At 41.5% G+C, this 27,368-nt stretch overlaps 3 protein-coding genes across 14 annotated transcripts in view; 2 read left to right on the forward strand and 1 right to left on the reverse strand.

Annotated features, from left to right (window-relative positions):
- The window catches only part of cabin1 (calcineurin binding protein 1), a 40,487-nt gene extending 38,487 nt beyond the window's left edge, over nt 1-2,000 (reverse strand). For 4 of the 5 annotated variants that reach the window (XM_033619561.2, XM_033619559.2, XM_033619558.2 and 1 more), the window contains exons 1-5: nt 1,831-2,000; nt 1,135-1,193; nt 887-979; nt 662-775; nt 103-237 (exon numbers count right to left, since the gene is read on the reverse strand). In XM_033619561.2, the coding sequence (XP_033475452.1) occupies nt 103-237; nt 662-775; nt 887-979; nt 1,135-1,137 (345 nt within the window). In that variant the 5' untranslated portion in view covers nt 1,138-1,193; nt 1,831-2,000. Of the gene's footprint in view, nt 1-102; nt 238-661; nt 776-886; nt 980-1,134; nt 1,213-1,830 lie in introns of all 5 variants that reach the window. The other variant, XM_078170882.1, reaches the window with a different exon arrangement.
- Nucleotides 2,001-3,369: 1,369 nt separating this feature from the next.
- On the forward strand, nt 3,370-6,162 carry neflb (neurofilament light chain b). Its single transcript, XM_033619131.2, has 4 exons — nt 3,370-4,512; nt 4,728-4,852; nt 4,950-5,428; nt 5,518-6,162. The coding sequence occupies exons 1-4, from the start codon at nt 3,376-3,378 to the stop codon at nt 5,766-5,768; spliced, it is 1,992 nt and encodes a 663-aa protein (XP_033475022.2). The 5' UTR covers nt 3,370-3,375; the 3' UTR covers nt 5,769-6,162.
- A 7,760-nt stretch (nt 6,163-13,922) lies between these two features.
- The window catches only part of dock5 (dedicator of cytokinesis 5), a 40,196-nt gene continuing 26,750 nt past the window's right edge, over nt 13,923-27,368 (forward strand). For 4 of the 8 annotated variants that reach the window (XM_078170884.1, XM_078170885.1, XM_078170886.1 and 1 more), the window contains exons 1-9: nt 13,923-14,098; nt 22,652-22,735; nt 22,975-23,015; nt 23,098-23,153; nt 23,428-23,524; nt 23,677-23,825; nt 23,969-24,104; nt 25,235-25,395; nt 27,185-27,266. In XM_078170884.1, coding sequence (XP_078027010.1) covers nt 14,056-14,098; nt 22,652-22,735; nt 22,975-23,015; nt 23,098-23,153; nt 23,428-23,524; nt 23,677-23,825; nt 23,969-24,104; nt 25,235-25,395; nt 27,185-27,266 — 849 coding nt within the window. In that variant the 5' untranslated portion in view covers nt 13,923-14,055. The remainder of the gene's footprint in view (nt 14,099-22,651; nt 22,736-22,974; nt 23,016-23,097; nt 23,154-23,427; nt 23,525-23,676; nt 23,826-23,968; nt 24,105-25,234; nt 25,396-27,184; nt 27,267-27,368) is intronic. The other 4 variants (XM_033619293.2, XM_033619294.2, XM_033619295.2 and 1 more) reach the window with 1 other exon arrangement.

Genomic DNA, 27,368 nt, shown 5'->3' on the forward strand with positions numbered 1-27,368 from the left:
ATCATTTGCATCAAAATTATGCATTTAGTTGCATAAAACAGTCAAACGCCAACAATAATGAATAATAGGAGTATTAAACTGGCATTGTCTCATTTGCTTTACCTCCAAGTAAAACTCCATAGCAGTCTCCAGGTCATCACGTATGGCAGCCATTGTAGCCAAGTTTTTGAAAGTAGAATATTTCAACATCAGACCGGGATGTTTGAGCACCACTTTCTGATCATCCGAGGGCATGGCCTAAAATATTACAGAATACATTCAATTTGGCACCAAACCCAGATGCGTCTTAAGGCGGTCAACCAATATGAATGATAATGCTCACAGCTCCTGTACAAGGGCAGGATTTAACTAAAGTTTTCAGAGGACTGAAAAAACAACAAATGACTGTTGTAACGTGTGTGAAATATCTTAATGCTGAATACTGATCAGTATTTTCATTGCTCTGAATAAGAGTTGTTTGCCAAATGTTACATATTTGCATCATGATATTATAAGGGTAAATGAGTTTCCTCTGCATTATAAAAAGCAGCCATTTGTGGATATCATGCAGAACTCTGCACCCAAAGTAGTGATGGTTCATGCTGACTAAGTGGGGTGTGTTGCTGTGATCATGTGGGAGCATTGCAGCCGTTACAGGAATATATACTGTGTGATATTTTACCTCTTTGAGCAGTGGCGTTTTGAGAAGTTCATGATAGGCCTTGGCAGACTCTTCAAACTTGTCATGTTTCTGCAGATCTAAAGCTTTGTGGTATAAAGCAAATGCCTCAGCTTCCTGCGGACAGAAAGAGAAGAAAATCAGACAACTTATTTAGATCTACAGAGGCAGAAGTCTGCATCAAGTGACAGGCCAAATTATGCTGATCCATCTGCATATGGTCTGTACCTGAGCCTCTTTAGTTTGACTCTTGTTACTTCTCAAAGGGTCTTGGGACTCATCAGCAGCTGTCGAAGCAGCATTCAGTGCTGCTATGCGAATCTGTAAAGACCAGCACAGAAAAACAGGCAAAGCCCTTTAGCAAGCAGATATGACTCAGGAGGGGGGGCTAGTAAAAACAACACAGTCTGCACAATCAGAAAGTGTACTGATGCAAGATAGCTACCGGGGATGCACTCAATGATTAACAGCCTTACCATTTTGCAATGTGGCAAGCGCACCTTCCAAATTCACGCTTTATGGCTTTTGACTGGATCTATAAAAAAGTGTGGAAACTGAACAATGAGAGTAAAATAAAAGCAGGCAAGACAACAACTCAGCAAGAAAATGTAACGTCACACATGGCTAAAACAATGTTATTTCCCCCTTCACCAGACAATCGGCTACAAAAAATAAACATATTTTCCAATGCCAGTCGAAAGCCTCTGTATTATTCATTCAGTCTGTGTAGTTTTGGGAGTTTGTTGGAGCTTAACTTGCAGAGAAAAGAGCAAGACAACCGGCTGAAGTCAACTGCTAATCGAGACGGGGCTTGGGACCGACTAACGTTAGCTAACCTCACCAAAATGCCACTCAAAACTTAGCCTGGTTAGCTTAGCTCTAAGGTGGGGTACTGCTACAGTTAGTACCCCGCAAGTATAAGTGCTAGCTTCATTGGAAAGTAACACAACCACAACTCGGTCAGCAGGTGGTAAATATATCTTCCTGAGAGCAAATTCAACTGTAAGTAACGTTACTACCACCGCCACTGGCACGGTATATGAGTTAACGTTAGCTAACAGCTTACATTATTACCTCTGCTAGCTGATAGCACATATAGCTATGATAAGCTAACGATAGCTAACGAAACTGTTTCACCGGGTGACCATCACTTGCAGAGCTGGGCGACTTACCGCTCATTTCCGTTTCAACTGCATTTCTAACGTCGCTACAACTACAGCGAGGCGGCAGACTGTAACACCACTGCGGTCATAAAGGGACATGAAGCACAGTGAAGTTTGAAACTTCATTTAATCATCTTCCTTTGTTGTTGTTACTGTTAGGAGCGTTTGCGTCACAGAGTGACATTTGCTACCCGCCATTTAGTAAAGTCGACACTCATTGGTCAAAACGCTTGTGGGCGTCTTCATGTAACCAATCATATATTAGGATATTAGATGAACCCACGCTAGCAATACACACTGCACTGATATGTCAATTATCCTCAAAGGTAAATGCTTTTGGGTTACTAATTGCAATTTCAATTTTAAAAAATGGTTGTTTTTTGGAAAGTAAAAAAAGAAATTAAAAAACAGTTTAACTTGCACACGTGCACATGGCAATTCTGAAAACATCACGTTTTTAAACCTGTCAAAATTGTGTTGAAACATATTTTAAAGTACCAACTTGTTCATCGATATACTTTTAAAAAAGCCAATAACAAAGATGTGGCACAAAGATAATCAGACCGACAGCCTCTATAATTAATAGTCTACAGGAACAGTTTCCACTCTTCAGGGTTGTTTTCTGCAGTCCTAAACAATCCTAGTCAGTTCAGAAAGGTATAACGTTTCTCTATGATAAATCAACGTGAACAATATTCTGTCTTTTCTTCAATTTTCAATCCAGCAACCGCATCCTATTGCCTGCAATGTTGCTTCAGCAGGGCACAACCTTGCTATAGTGTCTGAGACATCTAAGAGTTTCCATGTAGTTGATATGGACTTAATCAGGGAGTAACCAGGTAGGTTGCCCAGAAATCATAACTACATATACATATATGTAGGAATATATACATTAGTGTACTCTTATATACTGTGTATGTATTGTCAGTATTTGTAGTCTGTAACCTGTGCGGTAAACAGACAACCACTAGAGGGCAAACGTTTATTTTATAATTCATGAAAATGTTTCCTGAGACTAAGGTGGTATTTTAATCACAGGATTGAACAAACTGTTTAATATCCAGCTGATTTGATATGCATTGGCTCACTGTGACACTTAATTGTGATACATAGAACGTAATAATATTGTTAATAATACTAATTCTAACAGACAGGAGACAGGTGATGCCAAACAGTGCAAAGCAGTGTCATGTTTTACAAAAAGTGGGTTTCCTCCCCTCTTCTTGCATCAAGCAGTATTTCAAGAGTCTGTACAGTTGCATGACAGATACATTATGTCTTTGTCAGGATTTATGGGGCCAAATAGTAACGACTAATGCAGTTTTTGGGAGTAACACTGCACTGTTTTGTCCTCAGTGACCCTGTCTGTTGCAGTCCCTTGTTGCTCCACCGCTTATCCCCGCCTCCTCCATCCCACACACTCATCCTCTACCCACCCCATCTCTCCCTTGGCTGAGAGTGGCTGGCAGGCACCATTATCAATTGCTTCTGTCAGCATGCCTGCAAAAAATAGCTTACGTCACAGTCATTACTGGGTCTATAAAAGCCAGTGTAATGCAGATTCACTGTGCAGTCAGCCCAGCTATATTCCTAGACAGAGAGCAGCCCGTTTCTCAAGTCATGACTTCTAGCGGCTTTGACCCTTACTTCCCTTCTGCTTTCAAGAGGAGGGTAGTTGTGCGCAGTGCAGGATATGGAGCTGGAGGAGGGATAGGATCTAGGTCTGCCTACACCAGCCACTCTGCCCCAGTAACTTCCTATGCATCTTCACGCAGAGGTTATCCAACACACACCCGAGCTATTTCCAGCTACTCCTCTGTGCTTTCTGCTCCAGTGTCTGCAGCTGCCACTGAGCTTCGCCTTGACCAAGCAGCCCAGGTCAGCTCTGAGTTCAAAGCAATAAGGACCGAGGAGAAGGCTCAACTACAGGACCTGAATGACCGCTTTGCAAGCTTCATTGAGAGGGTCCATGAACTGGAGCAGCAGAACAAGTTGCTGGAGACTGAACTCCTGCTGCTCAGGCAGAGGCAGACGGAGCCATCCAACCTTCGGGCCCTGTATGATTATGAGATCCGCCAGCTCCGTGCTGCTGTGGAAGAGGCCCGCCATGAGAAGCAAGCAGCCCAGCACCACAAGGATGAGATGGAAAACGTGTTTAATAACATGCAAAAACGCTACGAGGACGAAGTGCTTGGCAGAGAGGAAGCAGAGGGTAGGCTAATGGATGCCAGGAAGGGAGCAGATGAAGCTGTACTGGGTCGGGCTGAGCTTGAGAAAAGAGTTGAGAACCTGCTGGATGAGCTGGCCTTCCTGAAGCGCCTCTGTGAGAGTGAGATTGCCGAGCTGCAGGCCCAAATACAGTACAGCGCAGAGGTGTCAGTGGAGATGGATGTCGCCAAACCTGACCTATCCGCTGCTCTCCGTGACATCCGAGTCCAGTACGAGAAGCTGGCACATCGCAACCTTCAAGCAGCCGAAGAATGGTTCTGTGACAAGGTGAATGTGATGACAGTAAGCACTTCTCGCAACACAGAGAGTGCACGTAGCGCCAAGGATGAGGCTACAGAATACCGCCGGCTCCTCAAAGCTAGGACCCTGGAGATTGATGCCTGCCGTCAGATGAATCAAGCTCTAGAAAACCAACTACAGGACGTGGAGGAGAAACAGAGTGCTGAGATCTCTGCACTGCAGGTGAGTGACAAAAAAAACATAAAGGAATAAGACTGCAAAAATCTCTCTGTTCTTTCTATGATTAAAAAAAGTGTATTATTTTGGCATTTGAGATAAATCTTATTACCAGTGCCCATTTATTAAGCATGCAATGATACCCTGAAGACTAGCTGAGATGTAAATTGCATCCAGCCAATAATGTGTCACTAACATGTCTTTTTATCTTTTCTATGCAGGATACAATAAGTCAACTGGAGGACGAGTTGAGAGCCAACAAGAATGACATGGCTCGCTACTTGAAGGACTATCAGGATCTCTTGAATGTGAAGATGGCCTTGGATATTGAGATTGCAGCCTACAGGTAAGTGACTTGTATACTGTGCTGTAACTGTGGGATCTTAATGAATGCCAATGATTTAGCATCTCATTATTTGATGTTATGTGTCTTATCCTGTTAGGAAGCTCCTTGAAGGAGAAGAAAACCGTTTAAATGTGGCGGCAGCAGGGTCCTTCAGCACTTACTCCCAGTCCATGTACGCTGCTCCATCCTTCATCCACTCTCAGCTGAGCTCTGCAGCTCCGTACCTGCTGAGCTCCCGCTTCTATACTTCATCCCTCTCAACAGAGGAAACAATATCCGCAAGCCAAGCACAGCAGGCGGAGGCCACCGCTCCTGAAGAGGAGGAGGAGGAGGAGGAGAAGGAGGAAGAGGTGGAAGAGCAGGAGGAAGAGAAGGTGGAAGAGGAAGAGAAGGAGGAAGAAGAAGAGGGAGAAAAGAAGGAGGAAGAAGAAGAGGGAGAAGAGGAGGAGAAGGAAGAAGAGAAGGAGGAGGAGGCAGAGGAAGATAAGGGAGATGAGGGAGAGGAACAGGAAGAGGAGGAGGTGGAAGAAAAGGAGGAGGAAAAACAAGAAGGAGAGGAAGAAGCAGATGGAGAAGGTTAGTATGGTCATTTTCTTCAACTGATGTATTCATATATATGTGTGGATTAATTCTAACTTTTTTACCCCCCTCAAATGTAAATGAAGAGGGAGAGGCAGAGGATGAAGAAAAAGAAGATGAGGAAAAAGGTGGAGAGGCGAGCCCAACTAAAGAGGAGGAGAAAGCTGAGCAGAAAGAGGATGATGCTGGGCAGAAAGAGGATGACGCTGGGCAGAAAGAGGAGGAAGGCGATGAAGGTGATGAAGGTGATGAAGAGAAGACCGAGGAAGAAACTGAAAAACCAGAGGAGGGGGAGGCCGATGAGAAAAATGGAAAAACAACAGAAAAAAAAGTTTAAATTTAAATGCTTAAAACAATACCTGCTAGCATTGTAGCTGAGGGATGTCTTCTCTGGTGCTCTCTAATTCAAACCAAATGAAAATCTCTTGAAATCCAGCAGTGACCAACAGCATGTACGCAAACTGTACCAGCAAAGAAACAAAACAATATAGAAGCTAATCAATAAACTGATGAAGACAGGATGTGACAAATGTCTGGAGTAGAAATTCTGCTTTGAGGAGAATTGTTTGCAAACACCTGTGTGCTTTACTGTCACCGATACATGCCTGTGCGACTGTCTGTATGTGCAGTACCAAGTTTGAGATGCCTTACTTCAAGTCCTCACTTAGTGCTTTAAAATCCATGATGTGCTGTGTTGAACTCCAATAAAGCCTTGAAGCCTTGTCAACCCAGAGCTGGCCTTGAGCTTTTCATTTGTACTTATGAACAGGAACAGTTGCAATGAGGTGTCAGATTGAATAACATTTAGCAAAAATAAACACATTAGCAGGAAATTATATTCAATGTTCAAGCTCTGTGACTCACTTTCACAAGCAAGGATAGATAGTTGTACTTTGAGAGTGTTTCTCCCTCACCAGAATGTTAATGGAGGTTAATGGAAAAAATACATAAATGGCAGCCAAAGAGCATTTGGTTCTACCCATACTGATAAATCAGTCTACAATTGACTGGAAGGGAGGACTGCAGCAAAGTCAGCAAGTCTGGGCTGTTTTCTGTGAGCAAAAAAACACCAAGCCAACCTTTTGATATTAAAATGCATGAAAAAAAAAAAACCCACACACACAAAAGAAAATCACAGTATATCAGACAGTATTAGGCTTCACATTTTCAACTTGATCTGCAGATAAAGCCTCATTAGATTTCTCTTGTCTTGGCTTAACCAAAGTCTATAGGAAATGAGTTACAGTGGCATTTCTGTCTTTATCTCAAGTCAGCAGGTCGTCTCTCTGTGCCTACAGTCTCTGTGTGATCAGTGAGCTGACACCGGTGTTTTTCCTGCTGCCTCACCCACCATCCACATCACTGTCCATAAATCAGGGCACACTGAAACCTTTATGACTCAGCTTAGTCTGCTGCACCAAAGAATCTGGCTAAGTGTCAACTCACGCAGGACAGCTAGAGAGAGAGAGAGAGATGGCGGAGAGTGAGCAATTTCATTATTTCATTAGGGAGAGAGAGGTTGAGGAGGAATCAGGGAGAGAGTGAGAGGAGAGGCAGAAAAATATCTCGCTGCACTAAACCTTGACAGAGGACAGACGTTTTTTTTTTTAACCAAGCAAAGAGGTGGAGAGACCGGGGGCTTCCTTTAGGCATCTACAGAGATGCAATCCCTATCACACAAATGAACCCCAAACACGCACTCTATCTGTCTTGGCTTCTCACGTACACTTACACAAACACAACCAGGAGTGTATGTGGAGTGGGAGCTTCTGTTTGATGTATCTGAAGCACGCTTTGAAATCTTGCATCATTTCATAATTGTAACATAACCTCACTTTTTCTACATGTGGTACGTGTTATGGCACATCATGCATGTGTCAAAGCAATGCCCCAAAGTATATTCAATCTCTCTCTCTCCCACTCCATCCTCCTTGTCCTCAGTTTACCCCACCCTGAGCTAAACTACATTATCCTCCTCCTGCTGTTGCCACGGTAAGACCAGAGACGGTCCAAAGGAGCACTCAGTTTAATCACTAGAAATTCTACTTTGCTATGAATTTGGCTCCGCTTACTCACACCATTCACCACTCAAAGAGATAGCAATAATGTAAATGTTTCCTTATTGATTAAAAGTACACTAATGATGTACGACTGGCTGTATTTTAATACACAAACAACCCTGCAGACAGAATGCTGAAGTTGTGATAGCGCTCTCTTCACAAGAGATAACAGCAGCAGGATATATAGATACTCCCTCAGGTACTCATATCACAGTGGCATACAGCAATTGGAGACTTGCAAGTGTGTGTGTGTGTGTGTGTATGTGTGTGTGTGCAGTGTGTGTGTTGGTGCATGTCAGGGCACGGTGCGACACAGATCCACGGTAAACGCAGCATATCAAAGCAAAGCTGTATTATTTTTATCACATTTCATCTTTCAGTTATTGAGTTTCACCTCCTGTTTCATCTGTCACATTTTGGCTGTGAACGGACTGCTGTATAAATCTTATAACTCACTCTGCCTCTTGTGGGCATGCGCTCTGTCAGAGGGAGGGAGGCCCATCACCAAGGCCCGCTGAGACCTCCCAGACATATGATGCTTTGATGAAAAACACAGAGCTGAAGGTGCAGCAAAAGACATCGAGAGTTACCCCCAGTGCTAAATCGAGCTAACTTGGTAAGCAAGCACTCCCTACTTTTTGATTTTCCTTCACTCTAATGCTCTCCACATACACTCCACTGCAACATACCCATCAATGCTCTAGCTTGTTTTGACTGTGATGATCACTGATGAACACATTAAGGTGAACTGCATTGCCAGGAGTAGAGGTGGTATCCCTTCTACATCCCTTACCATGAGATCCTTGGATCATTATCCCCCTCCTTGATTTTTCTAATTCAAAAAAAAAAAAAAGGGTCCCCCCTCCTTGGGTAGCGCCTTAGGCAGCTGCCTAAAAGATCTGCCACTGCTTACCCCAAAATAAATGTGATGGCTTTCATGACTCCTACATGCAGGATGATTACAGCATAGCAGGAAACACATTTCACATTTCTGATGGGTTTCATTATACTTCTTGACATTCATCTATTCCTAGAACTTAACAACATGTTGTCAATAGTCTGCCTTGGTCCCGGAGTCATGAAACATTGTCTGCATAAGGAGCAGAATATCAGCTTTCCATTACAACAAATGTGTATTACATTTCAGGAGGATGCAGAATGCAATGATGGACTGTTTTGGTCTCAATGTCAGAAATCTAATCTGCAAACCAGCAGCAACACTGGTTGTTATTTGCTTTTGTACTCTCATGGTATCATTTAAGTTGACATCCAAATTGATGCTGAGGTGAAATGCTGCACTGAAGCACAAGCAGCAGTAGAAAGGCATATATTTACATTCAATCTTAAAACGAATACTGGGGAACAGATTCACAGAGTTAATGCTTTCCACGTCTTTGAAAAGATGATACTTTAACCTTGAGAGAAGCACTTGTCATCTTGAGACTGTGTTTTTTTTTAAATTGTAGGAGGGTGTGCACACTCCTTTCAGACTGCTAAGGCCCTGGTCCAGACAGTTATGGTGGTCACGCTGCAGTCTGCCTTTTTGCTTGTCAGACAGCCACGCTTTGTCTCCACAAAGAAAAGGAAGTCTCAGATAAGAGTTGTGGCTCCCTCTGCTGATGTCGGAGAATCACCTAATTAAAAGGCTCTGTCGAACGAGCCTTCACACTGGCCTGGAAGACAGCAGACAGCGACTATTTCATTTAAAAATGTGGCTCTCTCTTGCTCTAAAAATAGACACTCACTTCTCCTGGTGTACACATAGCCACAGTTTTCAGATGGCCTTATGTACCCACTGCATGGGTACAAAGGATGCTTCAGTGAGTCAGATGGAGACAAATGCGGGAGCCTCAGGCCCCATCTTTTCTCATGCATCACAACCTGGAAATGAGATGTTGGACTTGTGGATATAAATGTGCTACCCCAGCTTACCTGCAGAAGACTGATTCTGTGATCACATGCATCAATGCTATATATTTCCCCCTGTCATGTCTATGTTTCTGCAGGCTGAGCTACAAGTGAGACCTCTCTGTGCAAAATAACACTTTATCTGGCCAGCCTGTACCTTTCTCACATCCAAAGATGTATCACATGCGGTACAAATGCAGACAAATTCATGTAGGCGTCAATATTAGTGCAGAAAAATATTGACAGCTTGCATCATTACACAGTGACTGTGGTGATGCAGATCTGACGTCACGCAGCAGGAGCCAAACAAACATGTCTTTTAAGTGACATTTTGTAAAAAGTTGGATATTCCTGCAGCAAAAGTCAACAGAAAATCAACTTCTGCCTCAGGATGTTGAGTCCTTGTGCCCAGATAGTGCATTGACCTATCTGCACAGCATTGCAGGACCGGGCTATTACCTGATTCTGCTGCCAGACAGCCAGGTGGATGCCGAGGCCCAATTTGCCTCTGGCGTCATGCAGCCCTGGCAGTGGACCCATAAATCCATTAGGCCTTTTGTCTGCTTCTGTCTCAGCAATTGAACACCTCAGCGGGGGCTACAACCAGTGTTTAGAGCCCTACCACTCAGAAGTCTCTGAAGCATTGTAGTTCCCCGCATCATAGAAATCACAGTTCAGTGAGTTTAGTAATGTCAGCCACTGAAGTCAGCCACTGAATAACAGCGGAGTCAAGTCAGGTCAAGTTTTTATTCTAATGGTACATTTCATACATATGGATGCTTGATGTGCTCCGTCTTTGCTCATCCCATAAAATATAAAACACACACAGGCGTATGCGCTCAAGCATGTACGTACCCAAAATAATCAAATGCTCTAGAGTGTAGGAAGGTGGATGGTAAATGGGGAGCATATTTCTTATTGTTCCAGCTGTCTGTCATGCTAAGTTTTCATTCATAATGTGTCTGTTTGGTGACACACTGAGAAACCCTTGGGCGAAGTAAACAGACAGGATGCCCTTGTTTCAGTACAAAAGCAGTGGCTTCATCTCTTTTTTTAATCTCCAATAACTAAAGCCCACACACACCACAACACATTTTCACTTTCAAGCAGAAAGTCAGCAATCAGGATTTACATTCCGTATCCGTATGTGCATCTGTTTCCATTTACCTCATATGTCCGTGCATAGGTGCACCTAGTCGGGGAGTTTTGATACAAGGACGCCTGAGACATAACATAATCTGATCCAAATAAGAAGAAGATGGGAGTGAGGATCTCCTGTGAAGACTCAACCTGTCTGCTCCTATTGCTTATGGAGCATTCAACTCCGGATGAACTCTGGAGTTGAACTCTGCTTGTCAAGCTGTCACACACGCTAATGCAAGGCATGCGTGCACTGATGCGCGCGCGCACACACACACACACACACACACACCATTTTAATTGAATGATTTCTCTCTCAGGGTTCTGGTAGAGAATAGTTAAGTAACAGTTACAGAAGCAGCTATTAAAAATATACCACAACAAGAAGTTACATATTCTGGAGGCCTTATCAGGGACTGTCTATTGTATGCAATAGCACAAATCAGTCAGGTGATGGCAATATTGTATTCCTTTTTGCAGATTTGATTGTTTTTAACTTTTAATAGCCCAAAAGCGACTCTTCACATTTAATAAAAAGTGTGAGCGCTTTCGCCAAAGGAATAAAGAGAATCAGAGGTGAAAAGGGCATTGGCAGATTTGAAGTCCCTTTACAATGAATTCTAATACTCAGCATGCATCTACAGCTCAGCGAGAAATAGGTCACAATAATCATGTGTAACAGCTCAAGCCATAACCTTGGAAATTCATCATATAGGTGCAAATACATTTCTAGTACCTGATTTTCAGGATGAGCTCAGGCAGTGTGTTTGAATCCTTCAGCTGTGTAGGATTTGTCAAACACACAGCAGAAAGAAAATATACTTCTGCATCTGAGACACACACTTATTTCTCTGTGTAACTTCACTTTAGCATTATGTGTTGAAAAAAAGGGCAGCAATGTTATTATCTAAAGGCATCATTTTAAGGGCAGCAATGTTATTATCTAAAGGCATCATTTTAAAAATGTCTGTTTTCTTGATTATAATTTGGCCAGTAAAAAGCCTCTCATAATGCTCAGACTGCGTTGTGTTCTGTTAGCACTAATTCACCACAAGCCGTGTTTTAAAGCGCCCACATCACAAAAGATGGGGGAAAAAATGGACATCATTCTGCCAAAAGGAACAACAAAAGCATTGGATGGCTGAACATTATTGACAGCACCATTTGGCTGACCAGTGGCAGCAGAAAAAAAGCTCACACTCACACATATGATGGGCAAACAACAGGCTAAGTGGACTACCAGATCTCAGCCAGCAGCTGTAAATGACTTTACTGGGTAGGGAAGGAGGATGGTGGGCGTTATTTGTAAGAAACTTTCTGTCCTGTAATTACATTTAAATTTAAGTCACTAGCCTCACTGATGGACAGGTTTAATACAAATGTTTTGGTTATTCTTCCATTGGCTTCCTAAAACAATTATAGTCTGCACAGTTACTTCAGGTATAGCCTTATGTGAGTATATAATTCCCAGGTCTAGTCCATTTATGCCTCAGACAAGGGTGACGTGAAGGGTGAAGTATGGTTTTACATCTTGTGGTTTTTAAATATTAGTAGCCACTCACCAAATATGTTGTTGCATTGCTGCTACAAATGTAGTTTACACATAACCAGTGTTATCTTTATAATCTTAATAACTGTTTGACTAATAATCAAAAACATTTTCACAGTAGTAGTTAATGCATTCCCGTAAAATGGGACAGAAAATTGAGCTAATATGGGACATTTGTCTGAAGTGAAACCAAGCATATTTTTGGCTATGAGGTGCCATAAAATCCTGACTTCTGCTTTTATGTGCCACCCTGTCATATTGCAAACATTTTTGGTACTTTTGTCACTTACAAGATATTAAAGATGATGAAGTCAGTGCACATCAGCCAAAATAGTCTGGAATTAGCAATCACCGACACAGGCAGTGACATAACAGGGAAATCATTGCAGAAAAGATAATAAGATAATCCTTTTCAATAAAAAGCTAGATTACATAAATGTTTTTATGAAGCAATGACTTAACTGATAAATGGATTTAACCATTAAAAACAAACATGACTGTCCCATTTTACATGAACATGTCGTCTGAGTGAGGTAGGGGTTCGTGATATGCTTCACAGTCCAAGGTTTCTAAAATATTTTACTCGGCAATACATTTTTTTCATAAAAATATAGCAAGGGAATGTCTAAAAGTAACATTTAAGTTAGTCTTCAGCATTTTAGGTGTTTTTCCTGGATGAATTAGGGAGTGTTTTTTACTTATCAGAGGTGAAGGGTGGCTGCTTTTTGTTTGTTTTTTTACCCTTCACATAGCTACAAATGTTTTTCCTTAAGCCTCCCGCAGTAACTAAGGGTAAATGCATGACCTTCCCTCCACCATTAATTAGTTGTTGGATTTTAAAAAATGCACCCTTTGATGTTTGAAAGTTAAAAGTTGAAGGCAAAATCCTGGAGTTGAAAAAAGCCTTGGTTTTTCACTCTCAGCGTGCATGCTGTTAGTGCAAATGGTTTATTTTTGACAAAATTGTGATTTTGATGGAATGTCACAATCTTAAACTCAGATTTTATTTTTTATTTTGGTCTGTCGGAAGCTATAGACCCCACATAATATGCTCAAGGACCTTTGGAAATTTGAAACGCCAATGATAATTTCTGTTCTTACAGTTTCTGGCTATGATAAATGGTGTAATTTTGGCTTCTTTTTTTTTTTTTAAAGAGAACATGCATGTTTTCATTTTAAATTCAGCAGTAAAATAAATACAAAATGCAGTCATTTCAAGTTGTATGCCCCTTCCCCGAGCCCAAAAAAAGGACAATTCCCTCCTTAGTGCTTAGAAAGGTATTTGCACCACCCCTCCCCTCTCATAAATAACGAACAGTCCCCTACTAAGAACCATCCCACTTTACCTGATTTCACCCCACCATAGTTCTCCTTTAAACCAGTTAATGTGAGCAGCAGCATGGAGTTTGCAACTCAATCTCATTTTAAATTAAAAACAATAACCTGGTGATAACTTATTTATAACACACCAGTGATTTATAACTCTGGTCTCAATTAATTATTCTCCTCTGAGTTGTCAAACTGTGTGCCAGTGGCTCTAAAACTGTGTGTGCAGACACCATCAGGAGTCCTTGCAGCACAGCGAGGGACAGGTCAGTCTCATTATAATTCCTCCAGATTCAATTTGAGTTCATTTGAAGATTTATGAGGAATAGCTACAGTTATCGATTGGCGGATGTTCAGGGCTTCACGGACAGTGTTCCTGGAGGCAAACCCTTTTTGAAATGAGTGTCTGTGGAGTGTTTGATATTGTTGTTTTTCTGGGGGTAGTTTGGGAAGCCCATGGTTCACGCCTATTCCCTTCTCTCCTCTCCCAGCCGTGAGCGCCCTCCTCTCCCCTCCCCGTTTACAAGTCATGATGGCGGAACTGTAGAGCTCGGGACGCGCAGGAGTGCACCGCCCGTCCTCTGTTTAGCAATTGTAAATAGTTATTTATTTATTCAGCCTACTTTACATCTTCCCCCGAAATGACCCGCTGGATTCCCACTAAAAAAGAGAAGTACGGAGTCGGTAAGTTCTCTCATGTGGCTACGTGTGTTTTTCTAGCGGAAAACTCGCCGAGTAAACTCCCAACTAACTTGAAGGGAAGGGGACTAAAGTTGGGAAACACAAGTTATTGGCGACTTTATTGTTGCTGATATAGGGCGGGTGTAGATACTATAGCCAGCGAGGCTTCGCCAGCATTTTGTTTGTCACACAGTGCTCGATATTTTCCTTCCTTGTTGTCCTAGTGTGTGTATGTATCTGGTTGTAGTAAGAAATAACTGGTTTAACTGTCCATAATAGGTGGTGAGGAGGGAATGGAAAAGAGCCAAGAGTTCAATGAGCATACCAGCCATTCTTGTACTTAACCTCGCTGAGTTGACATGTGGAAGGTGTAGTGAACTTAAATGAATCCTCATTTTGCTGGAAGGTCCCTTGAAGCCCCCCTCAGGTACTCCTGTAGGGCCCCACATGGGAGCCACTGCTGTGACTGTACAGTATGCATGTCAGATAAGAGAAAAGTATTTGCATAGACATTAGATTTATCTGTGTCGCTTGGCTACACTTAACCTACACTATAGGCTTTTGTGTTTCTATCTTTTGAGGCTATTGAGCACCTTTTTGTGTTCTTTTCAGCTTCATAACTTGGACTGTGGCTTGCACTAAGGTGTGGCCCCGTCTCAGTTATCTGTGTGTGTTTGTGGGTCTGCTGTGCATGCATGCTCATGCTATCAGGTAGTCCTCCACGCCCTCAAGGTAAATCACTTGGCTTCACCAGAAATCCCTTTCAGGTTTACTGTAAAGGCTTCATTGTCAGCACAGGTTGGCTGGTCATTGGTTACCATACTGACTCACTGCTAAATCTGGCTGAAGGCTACAGACACTTAAATGCAGACAGTGGTGTGCAGCAGATGTGTTACACAAGAGGAAAACCCTGCCTGTGTGCACACCTAGTGTATACTCTCTCTGTGTGAATCACAGCCCAGGACTGAAAATACCTTGCTCTAACCTGGATGCTCTCACCGACTTTATCTTTAAAGAAAGTGTGCTCTGTTGCTGTTGTGACTGAAAACATTTTTAAGCCCCAAACGCAGGTGGGTATGGAATACTCTGCTGCACAAACACTACCCACTTGGTTATATATGACCTTGTTTTAGCGGCTGATGTTGGGGATTTTTTTTTTCATGGTAATCCTTTTAGATCCCAGTATGGCGTTCAAAAGTGTTGCTCTGCGTGATTGTGTCGACTTTGCCATTCTCCTGCCATTTGCCTCAGAGTCGGGGCAGGAGTCACTAACACTGTACTTAATCCTTAAAATGCCATCGGACCCTGTACAAGGTCTTACAGTTTTAATCCGATTAGTCAACCCAGGCTGTGCCCCAATACAGGCAACTACATTTTGAGATGAAAGAAGAGTTGCAAGGTTTATGATAATATCAATTATATCATGCTAGCTAACAGGGAAATGTGGATAATATGGGGTTTAAGATATCACAATCTTTAATGGTGAATTTGTGGCGCCATCATAATAGGATAGCTTAATTTTTACATTCTTAAGAGGAGACTCTGGAAACTGAAGTGAAGCATTGAAATCAGCAGGTGAAGTTTAATTTACTGCATCTCTGTTTTCACATTATTTGCATCCATAATGAAATCCCATGGCTTTATTAGATTTTATGGCAAGGTCTCCTTACCAAGCGGTCATGTAAATGCTTTGATTCTTAACGGCCTGTCTTTATTGACAGCTTGCATGAACAACATTACAAATTTGGGACCAACTGATGCCATTGCTGAATTACAGTAATCCAGGAAGTTAAAGAGGAACTCCACTGGTTTTACTCATCTGTCAAGTCTGTCTAACAGGTGTTGAGAAACTCAGTTGTGGTAATCTGCATATGTGAGAAAAAGCTGCATAAAGCCTTTAACAGCTCCAAAGGGAGCTGCACAAAATCTGATAAACTGCCTCAAGTGATGTCACTATAGTAGGGCTGTGGAGAAAATCAGAATACTTTTGACCAAATACCTTAATTTCGATATTGTGACAATATTGTAGGTTTAACTATTGGTGCCTTTACAAAATATTTACACAATGATAATTTTAATAATCATCAGTAATGTTGATATGATGTCCGAGTAAAGGCAAATAATAGAACAGTGTGAACAGTCTCGTAAATTCAGAAAATTACATCATTGTAGTGTAATGCAGCCTTTGAAACCAGGAAAAGACAATACTTTTAATATTAAGATATCAAAACCCAAAGACAGTGACTAGTCACATATCACAATACTGATATAGATATATTGCCTAGTCCTACTCTTGACTCAGCTTTGGTTGATGCTGAAGACTTTTTGAAGTTTGAAAATAATAACAAATCTGGGAGACAGGGTGGTTAACAGACCTGTAGCTCTCTTCCCTTTGAAACTTGAGGACTGCTTGAGCCTAGCAGCTTGAGACTGCATTATCTGCCACTAGAAAAACACTTCCGAGTCTCTGACCAAACTGGTGGCAGTGAAGTTGCATTGTGGGTAATGTAGGCACCGGGTTTTGACAAGGAAGAAGAATCTATGGAATAAGGAAGACAATATCTGCTGCTATGATTTTAATTCTTTTTTTTTTTTTCTTGTTAAGATTATTTTTTGGGCAGATGTTTGCCTTTTAATTGACAGTACAGCTGAAGATGGAGAGGAGAGGTAGGAGAGATAGAGGGGGAATGACATGCAGCAAAGGGCCGCAGATTGGAATCGAACCTGCGCCGCTGCAAAGGACTCTGCCAATATGGGGCACACATTCCACCATCTGAGCTAGATGTCAGTCTTTTTGGGTTTTTATTATAAAAATGAACATCATCAATGCAACAATCTTAGAATTCTGCAAGATGTTTCCTACTTGACTGACAAGCACACTCTTAGAGTATATGCGCTTAGGCATCAGGTGTGTAAGAGTCCTAAATCCAGCTTGTATTCACACTTTGTGACCTCAGATCGAAGGTGAGCACAGATGAATGTGTGAACAGCCTTCTAGTGCCAAACTCTGCACCGTGAAGCTCAAACATCCAAGTTAAGTAACAAATAGCAAAATACATTTTGCGTGGATGAAGACTTTATTACATTTTGTTCTAATGACGACATTTGATTCATTGCAGCAAACCCCTGGAGTTTACATGTTATGTGTTCTTATGAATATTATATAATAAGATTCTGCATTCATACTGATTATAATGCCTTACAGTTGTTTATGAGCAGCACTACTCGCTTCTATAATAACTTTGAGTATTCTTAAGGGAACTGCCATTCAAGCAACTGAAGTCATAAAGACTGACTAATGCTTGTGCCCACTGTGGTCGTGTGAAAAGACAGTACTACCACAACTTCCACTTTAACATGCAATGAATAAATAAGTTTCCTTAAAATAATGAAGAGCTTAAAGTTGTTTGCTCTGCTGGTGTTACCTGCTGTGTGGGCGTCTTATTAGCAAGACAAATCTACAGCTGCCCTCACAGATCGCAGTCAAAACATCCGATAGTTCATCTTGTGGTGTCAAACCTGATTCTTGCTGGTAATATAACTGTTGACCTTGTTCTCAGTTTTGATGGACAGACCAAATGGTTGGATGGTCAGTCATGACTTTTAAAATTCGGGACATAATTTCTGAGTACTTCTTGAGGAACCTGGAGAAAAGCATTGGTGCTTTTTCTCCTTCAGAGAAGGCAATTGTAATTTTCTTTGAAGCTGGGTCTTTAACCAGAGTTAAAAGATGAGCCCATACTGGTCTAGCTCTATCCCTTTTTTCACTATTAGCTTTGAACTTGTGAATTAGCTTTCTGATTTATGGATAACCTATCAGGACTTATTAGCTGGAGCACAGTTTTAAGAGCCCCAGATCGTCTCCGGCTGTCTAGACAGTAGACGGGAGGCAGAAGGCATTTCTGCCGAGGCCTTTATGTATTGAAATGTCCTGCCTGAGGAGAATTGGCTCAAAAACAAACTTTAATAGACTTGCTTTTACCTAATGACTTTTTGCAGTTATACTGTAACTCTCCCTCCTTTGGTAGTGTTTGAAATATGTATGCTTGAATTCAAGTTTAATAAGATATGATACATCACTGAATGGTAGCTGACTGAAGTCCTTTACAAATTCATAACACATTAGGGGTGTAATGGTACACAGAAGTCACGGTTTGTCTGATGCATATGGTTAAGGAGTCACAGTTTGGTCCAAGTTCAGTACAGCAGAAAAAAACCCACATGCATAAGGATATGTTTCTTTTTATTTATTTTGAACAGACAGTAGTGCAAGTGTCAAAGACGGAGTTCTCCTGCTGGGGACTGGGAGCATTTTGCCCACTGGCAACTTTGTTGAACTACTTGTATGTTTTTGTGAAAATACGGAACATTTCAGACACTTCTGTATTACATTGCACAAACACGGAACAAACATTTTCCCAAAAGCCAACAAGTCACAATAGCTATAAAACAGGAAAGCATTTGTCATGCTATGAAATTGAAAAAAAACAACAAAAAAACAAAGTGTAGTAAAAAATAAAACTTGTGTATTAGGAGGATTTTTATAATTCCACCTTGGCACTTGTGAACGTCGGTTCCTCATTAATCTACATATTGTGTATTTTGCATGCACTGGACCATAATTCCCCTGCACTGTGAGTGAATCTTTTTTTTTTTTATAGGAATGGCGAAGGCATGGCCTGCCCTACTCTGCCATACTCTGCCCCTAATTGGCTTACGCTGTATTGTAACCCTAACAAATCTTACTTTTTTGCCTAAATAACAACCCAACCAACAAAGCCGTGAGCACTAACCAATCAGAGAGAGAGAAGGGCCAGTTATGCCTTTGCCATCCTAGGAAAAAAATGTATACCATGAGGGTTTGGTAAGAATACATGAATATAATAATACCGTTTTCATTACTTGAAAACTGAAAAATACTCCCTTGATCACGATGATTTTCTTTTCTTTAATGTATGTAAAATGTTTCGCTTACAAGCTTTGCGTGAGTGAAAATGCTGGTAGTTATTTTTGTTAAGGTCAGTTTATCTAGCATGACTTATTTCTGGCCCATTTCTGGCTCTCTGATTTCATTTCTTTCATGTGTTTGATTGAAGGATTTTCCTGCTGAGCGTCAGAATGAATTCAGAGGACCTGCCTATCTGTATGTTCAAGGATTGATTGCTGGACCCTTGTATCTTGCCTCATATTTTTTTGTGTGTGTTTTATCAGGGCCATAGCTTGGAATAGTTTCACACCCAGTCAGTGACGAGAACGATGGATTCTCATCCAAACGTGTGAACTCTGCCAGCAGCTGCTCAAACTGTTCAGCCGTGGTGTTCTTTAATTGTTGGCTAATCCACTTCTATGATAAATCTTTTAGAGTGAATCAGGCTGACTTTGATTTAACATTAGTATGCACATTAACTTGAACCTACACAGATTGAGGCTTTATTGGAATTTACTACAGCAGCTTCAGGCTCAGTGTTTCAAGTTAAAGAGGAGGATAGTGTGTCTCAGAGTTGAACAGATAAGCTGCGTTGCCAAGGCCCAGACTGTTGCCTTTACTTTAGACAGTGTGGCATCACAACACGCTCAGCTGGGGTTCTGCCATTGGCACATTGCCACGCTGTTGCCAGGCCCGGACACTGTGTCAAGTTGGTGAATGGACCATTGTCACTCCCGGCATGACCAGAGGCAGATGTCATTTCTTCAGTGCACATTTCATTCAAAATTGTTCCGGCTGCACAAATAATTTCCTGGTGAAAACAAATATTTTCTCTTTTTTTCAAGAGATTCACAGGGTGTCAGTAACTTCTTTTTAAATGAAACATCACAGCATGTCACCGTGTTAGCTGGAAAAACATGAACTTTCTGTTCATAATATGAGAGATACCAACTGTGATGTGCTGAAATCGAAATTCTGAGTTAAAGGTCCCATATTATGCTTATGTTTAGGTTCATATTTGTGTATTGGGTTTCTACTAGGATGTGTTTACATGCTTTCATGTAAGAAAAACACTTGATTTTTCTCATACTGTTTGCCTGAATATACCTGTATTCACCCCGTCTGAAAAGCTGCCTGTCCTTGAAAGTCCCCCTCCCAAAAAAGCTCAGTCTGCTGTGATTGGTCAGTGTTCCCAGCTCTTCTGCATCTGAGCTCTTGATGTCTCTGTTCTGTCATTTCAGCTGGGAATTGACTGTAACAGCACTGTACTGGCACTTTCTACCTATACAAACCATTTCATTGCTATCCAGTTGCTAGGGCAACAGGTTTGATCCCGGCTTACTTCCTGTCAGCTACCAAGGAAACTATAAAATAAATTTTGTAGTTTCCTTGTCAGCTACTCCATTAACAAACATTCCAACAGGGAATTCAACAGGAGCCATTTAGAATGATTATACTGTCAAGTTTGAAACAGTCAATAGACCAAATCACAGTGTTCATTTACAATAACTTCCAAGTAGACAATCCTCACATTGTGTACATAAAACAAAATGGCGTCGAGCAAAGACTGCCTCAGTTATTTAGTTTTTATCCACCTTAAAAAGGCCCACAAAAAAGCAATATCAGTTTAACTGTATGTTATATTTACAATATTTTCACCACGTTACCTTGCCATTAGATAGAGTTGCTAGTCTACTGCAGTGTTGATTGGTTAGTGTGTAAAATAAAGTGGAACAAATATTCAAATATAGTGTACACTTACACTGAAACTGATTTTGTAGCTGTCTAAAATATGTTTTGCTGTGTCCCCCCTTCCACAGCTGTACATCCCTTAGCGTCTGTGCCAGTAATTTTGTTTATCGAAGATAATAGCAAAGCAACAAATACATAAAATAAGTACAGCGGAAACAAAACATAGGTCGGACTACAGTGTTTAAATACATATCTTTAAACATTACAGCTACGACTGAAAATGACAACAGAAATCAATAAGTTTGCCAATTTCACGTACCTCTGGAATTATAACTGCCAGTTGTCTACCCGGAAGTGATTGTTGTTGTAAGAGTGACGTCATGGTGATTCAGTCTGTATACTTAAGTTGTAACATCACAACATCACGGATGTCCTGACAGCTCGTTTAAAGGCACAGTTTCTGAATGTGGACTGTGTGCATTTCTCAGTGGATTGAAAGTATTTATACTTTTATAGTATTTATAATGCACCCACAGTATACCTGCTTTCTAATAAAAAACAACATGGAAATTAGATTTTTTACTATGTGGGATCTTTAATGGGGAAAAGGAAAGTAAGAAAAGTGTCACTGGTATTGCAGGTTTTAGTGTTAGATTTTTCCTTTTGATGATCAGATGGGGGATCTCACAGTGAGTCATTATTCATGTTAACCTGTGCAGGTGATAGCCAGCATGAGTCTGACCTAGTAGTTTAAGAACCCATGAACTGGTTACAAAAACACAGTCTTAACCTAAAAACTGATTCCCCGTGGAGATGTCACTCTGGGCATATGTGTGTTATGGAAAGCCAGAAAAAAATACCTATTGGTGAGGAGAATGTCACGGAGAGAGAAGGGTAGCCACATTCAGTGTTTCGTCAAGTTTTGGTATTCAGACTGAGGTGTGATAAGCCGAGCCAGTTGAAGCGTGCTGTGAAATCTAGCCTCCAGCAACAAGCATTATCACCATGCAAGTCAGGGCAGAGCTGTGCTCATAGTTCCTCTATCTGACTATGAGAGTGGCTGTTCGCTATTGCGACTCCCTCAAGTCATGACAAAGACCTTTGCTACAGTATTGTTTGCCAAGGTTTCTCTTCTGCAACTTCAGTCTGGCTTTGTGTGTGTGTGTGCGTACGTGCATGTGTTTTTGTGTGCGCGCGCAGATGTGTTCTTGTGTGATCTCTCCCGTTAGTGTCGTGGTAAGAGAGTTAAAAGGGAAAGACAGGAGTCGCCTCCAGGAAAGCTGTTAGGTTAATAAACTGAGTGAAGGGAAGGGCAGGGCTTGCAAGTTAGTCAGTTGGCAGAAGCACAACCTGCAGAGAGTAACTATTGACCAAAGGTCACAGTGGTATGATGATATCAGAAATCTAGAGGATGTAATGCCATCCCTCCGTCCATTTTTTGCTCTGCTCTTTTTTTTTTCTACTCTGAAGCTACCTGCTACAGCACAGTCCATTTACTGGAACGTTAAACACAGCCTCAGGGAATCTGTTTCAATTAAGAATAGTCAAAATGCTTTAAAGGTTTGAGTCACACACAGGCCTGCCGCACAGGCATACAGCCTGCTGTTAGAAAGAGCACTAAGATGAGGAATAAATCAAAGATCAAGATCCTGTACGCTTGCGAAGCCAAGTTCTGCGACAAGGAGGGTGAATTGGTTTCTTTTTCCTGGGAGAAACTGCAAACCTCTGATCCAGAACTTTTTTTAAAAAACAGACTTTCTCCACTGTGCAATGAGTGATTGAAAAGGGATTTGGGGTTTTTCTTAATCCACTGGACCTTGAGTGGGAATAAAACTCGTCAGTCAAACTGTCGGCTCAAAATCTCTCCATTGTTAACTGTATTTATTGAATGTTATGTGTGTTCCTCATAATGAGACAGTCCTGCTCTTGTCCTTTAGCAATCTACAATTATGAATCCAGTGGAGAGCAGGAGCTGTGCCTACAGGTGGGGGACACGGTGCACATACTTGAGAAATTGGAAGGTGAGTGAGCCTGAACGCACAACAGGCCCCGACACATCCCTCTTTTCCTTCTCTAAAGCAAGCTGACACAGGAACTTAAATGAAATGTTGAACTTACCTGGCACTCGATATGCTGTGCATAATAATGTAAACGAGTCCACATTGTCCTCCTGACGGGGTGGACTGTCATCACTCCTCTCTCCTCCACTGCCTCTTCATCATTGTAACACATTTTTTTTTGTTAATTAATATCTCCTCAGGCTGGTATAGGGGCTACACGCTACGCAAGAAATCCCAGAAGGTAAGACCATCATTAACACTTTATTATCCCATAACCAGAGCTGTGATATATGTGTACTGATTTTACCTCATTGTTTCCTCAGGGCATTTTCCCAGCTTCCTACATCCACTTAAAGGAGGCTACGGTTGAGGGACTAGGGTGAGATCACATATCAGTAAACATATCATCATGAAGATAATCCACTTTGCTTTTGGTTTGCCGCCCTGCCTTGTCATTTGCCAATAAGATAGCAGTGCGCTTGTAATTACCATAAGTGAAGATTCAGTAATGCCTCTCTTGGCTGTGTAAGGAAACCATCCAACTATTTATCATGTATAGAAATGCACTTGAGTCTGTCTGAATTATGTGGCATGATCTGTGAGTGATGAGCCACTTTTCCAATATCTTATTATTCTCTCCTTGTGGCTGGTAGCCAGCAGGAAATAATTATTCCAGCAGATTTACCCCTGGTGCAGGAGCTCGGGGCTACTCTGAGGGAATGGGCACAGATATGGCACAAGCTCTACGTGGTATGTGAAGATTGCCTCTCTCTTATCGGCCTCTCTGTTTCTAGTACTCTCAGTGCTACTCTGTTACACACCACTTTGACTCATGTTTATTTTTTTTTTTTTTTACCTCTGAAGGATATGCTGTTATAAATGTGTACATATTCATCTGACAGGCGAACAAGACAGCTTTGTTCAGGGGTGTTCAGCAGATGGCATACAGCCTCATCGAATATCGATCTCAGATAGTGTCGGGAACGCTGCCTAAGGATGACCTTGTGGAGCTCAGAAAGAAAGTCACAGCAAAGATTGATTACGGGAACCGGTATGAATCCTGCTGCCTTACTGTGCTGCAATGAATTGCCCTGTGACATAAACACCATTGTAAAGTTTTATTTGCTTGAGTCATGGCTTTCAGATTGTCTCTGTAAACTCTGCTGACGCTGTTTCATTCTCTGTGCTGCTCAGGATTCTGGGGTTGGACCTGGTGGTGCGAGATGAAGCAGGGAACACACTGGATCCTGACGAGACCAGCACGGTCAGTCTGTTCCGGGCACACGAGACGGCTTCCCGCAGTGTTGACGACAGGATACAAGAGGAAAAGGCATGATTTTGATTTGTTTATTTTATCAGTCACTTTTTTCCATAGTAGATGTCCAGTCGGGGTTGGGCCGGGGTAAAACCTTTTAAACTGGTTTGATATTAAGTGAAACACTGAATCAGACTTTTAGACAGAATTTTACCACTAGGTGTCGCTCTTGACTCAGGAGCTGCTCCCGTGTGGAACAAAATAACACCGTGTCCTAACAGCAAGCAAGCCTCTGATTATCATGTAGTGTCAGATGACATCCATGCTTTTTGTCTACATTGTGTCAGTTAAATATGCACTTCTGTCACGTCATGTAAACAAACCTCATACCTATCAGCTGTGTGCTCAAGATCAGACTGGAGACCTAACCACTTTAAAGGCTTGATAGCCTACATGCTATCTTCCTTTGTTTGTACTTATTAAACGGGAAACACACATTTTATATTGTGATATTTACTGGAAATGACACACAATGTAGCCAACAGTAAGGGGGCTTTTATTAGCGATGGTTGTTCACCAGAAACTTTCAGCTGTCCGGAGATCTCCTTCTTCCAGCCAGCTGCCACCTTTTTCATTTTTGTATGGAAATAAGGAGGTATTGTACAGATTATTCCATGTTTCAACTTCGCGAATCAGTTGTTCTTTGTTCATTGCAGCGATTTCAAAGTGAGCGATAGCAATAAATAGAAATGGGGCACCATTTAAAAGTTCAGTTTTAAATGGTGCACTACGTCACTCGCAGCCAGTCAAGACACCTCTTTTGCCTCTTCAAATCCAAAGTGTAGCAATACTGGCACAGTTTTTTGTGTTCTTGAGAAACCAACTCTGGTATGTCTCCTCGTCACCCCAAAAAACACGTGAACTTTCCAGTAAACAAACACAATGTGTGCTGCCCCCCCCCCCCCCCCCCCCATCTGATTTAGTGCTCTGATGTTGTCAGCACATGTTGCTGATCTAAGCTACTTTTTAATTTGCCAGAGCGTGTCATAATGATGAATGCTGGTTCAGTTGGTTTGCTTAAAAACAAACCAATTTAGGCCCGTGGAACACAGGACCAGACTGGCAAAACTGCAAATCGGCCCAACTCTAATGTCCATTTCAAATAACATCTGTGTCCATGTGCTGCCTGGCACTTTGCTTTTCAGCAGACAAGGCTACAAAACCTGGAAATGAGGCGCCAGACCCTGTTCAGCACAGTGCACACCTACAGTCTACTCATGAACCTGAAGAACTTTGTATGCAACATCGGAGAAGACGCTGAGCTGCTCATGTCTTTGTACGACCCAGACCAGTCTGAATTCATCAGGTTTGCTCCTTATTTCTCTTAACTCAGACTTTAGTATCAAGCTGAGGGGTTCGTTGAATATTTTAAAAAAATAACCACACCAGTACTGCTACTTTGACACTTTTGTGGCAAAAGTTACAAAATACAGAATGAAGAATTATAATTAGTTATACTATGGTCATGCAGAATAATAATGATGGCTTCAGGTTGTGCATTATTGTCACATAACTCTGCACTGCTCTGATGCAGCAGCTTCAGCAGTGTTTTAAATTAACACTCGAGACTGGAAGGCTACTAGTTTGAGGCGTTATGAAGCTGCTGCTTCTTCTGCTTGCTGGTGTAGAAAACGTCTCTATTCTAAGCGTGGCAAAAATGGTGCCAGCATAAATAATAGAGGTGATTTAAAAAAACTTCTGAAACAAAAAAAAAATCAAAGTGACTACAAAGTAAGTTCATCTTTATGAATGTTAATAGTGTGAAACTTGAAAACTAAAAGCACGACATCTCATCCAGTTACCAGGGGATGTCTTTGCTGCTGACCCTGACCTTTGACCCTCTGGAGAGGGCCAGGGCAAAGACAGGAGGGCTGCGGTGGAATAGTCTTTTTTTAGGCTTAGGAACGTTCCTAACTTAGTTAAATGACCCTGAAGTGGTAAAGGTCCAGTGTGTCGTATTTAGTGGCATCTTGTGATGAGTTGTAGAACTCAAACTTCTCCAATGTGTCAAGCGTGTAGGGGAACAACAGTGGCCGACACGAGAACATGAATCGATCCAGGGTCAGTGTTTAGGTTGTCTGTTTTGGGCTAACAAGGCAAACTGTGCATAAGGACCCACTCTGTATATAGATGTAAATGGCTTATTTTAAGGTAACAGAAACATAACACTTATTATTATCATTGTAGACTATGGCTGTCCTGAATATCAGTTTTTGGGCATTAAAGCTTCATTTAGAAATGTCTGTGACTATGACTATTAGCCACTTTGTTAGCATGCAGGTCGCAGTAACATTAGCCATAGCAGAAATAAGAGTACTTAAGAAATGGCTGAGCTGTTATTTACAGTTTTCAGCTTTTGCCAAACTCACTGCACATTTGTAATATGCCAGTTTCCTTAAGCATAACTGGCACTTGACTTTTGGGGTGGTATCTTTGCAAATTTTGAAACGCTTGACTTTTTCAATGTCTTGCTTGCATATCACGTGTGGTCAAACTGTCCCAGCCTCAGTAGTGCTTGGCTGCTGGTGACTGAGGTTAGATGAAGATGAGTCAGTCACAAATCTGTCACAAATTTTAAATGGCCATAACTAATAAATAAAAGTTGCAGCTGTTGCATTTTCCAAAGTCCTTATGAATTCTCCCTTTTCCTCTTTATTATTATGACGTTTTCCATCAAGGTTAAGGAAGAGTGTTAAGGAAACGACATAGGACAATATTTTTTGACCAGTCGACTGCAGCACAGGATTTTATCACAGCAAACATTTTGGCTTTTCATAGCAGGAACATTTCAGGTGTAACTAATATCATTAATGGTTGCTGTGTTATGCCGGTAAGCCAGGCCCTTCTGCCATTTCCTGTGTTGGCAAGTCAAATGTCTGCTATGAGAGAGGTCCACAGGGATCGATAGATTTTCACGTTATTGCTGCTCAAAATATGCAGAAGTCTTGGAAATTCCTTGACACTTAGGATTTTATGTGGTGAGACAGATAAAATAATGCAAAGTTTTTACATGAGTTATTTTCTATTTTTCTATTTCTCCTGGTGCCTTTAGATAATGTGATATCTAACTGTGATTCTTATTTAAATTCATACAGTGAGAACTTCCTGGTGCGCTGGGACAGTATGGGGATGCCTAAAGAAATTGAAAAACTCAACAACCTGCCAGCACTATTCACGGTAACTGAATCCCAGCCCACTGACTGTATTCCCTCTGCTTCGGATTTAAACAATCCAAACGCTGTCTGAAATCTGTGACAAAGAAGACAATTTGCTCTTGGA

Source organism: Epinephelus lanceolatus, chromosome 9 (genome assembly GCF_041903045.1).
Source record: "Epinephelus lanceolatus isolate andai-2023 chromosome 9, ASM4190304v1, whole genome shotgun sequence".
Taxonomy (NCBI): Eukaryota; Metazoa; Chordata; class Actinopteri; order Perciformes; family Serranidae; genus Epinephelus; species Epinephelus lanceolatus.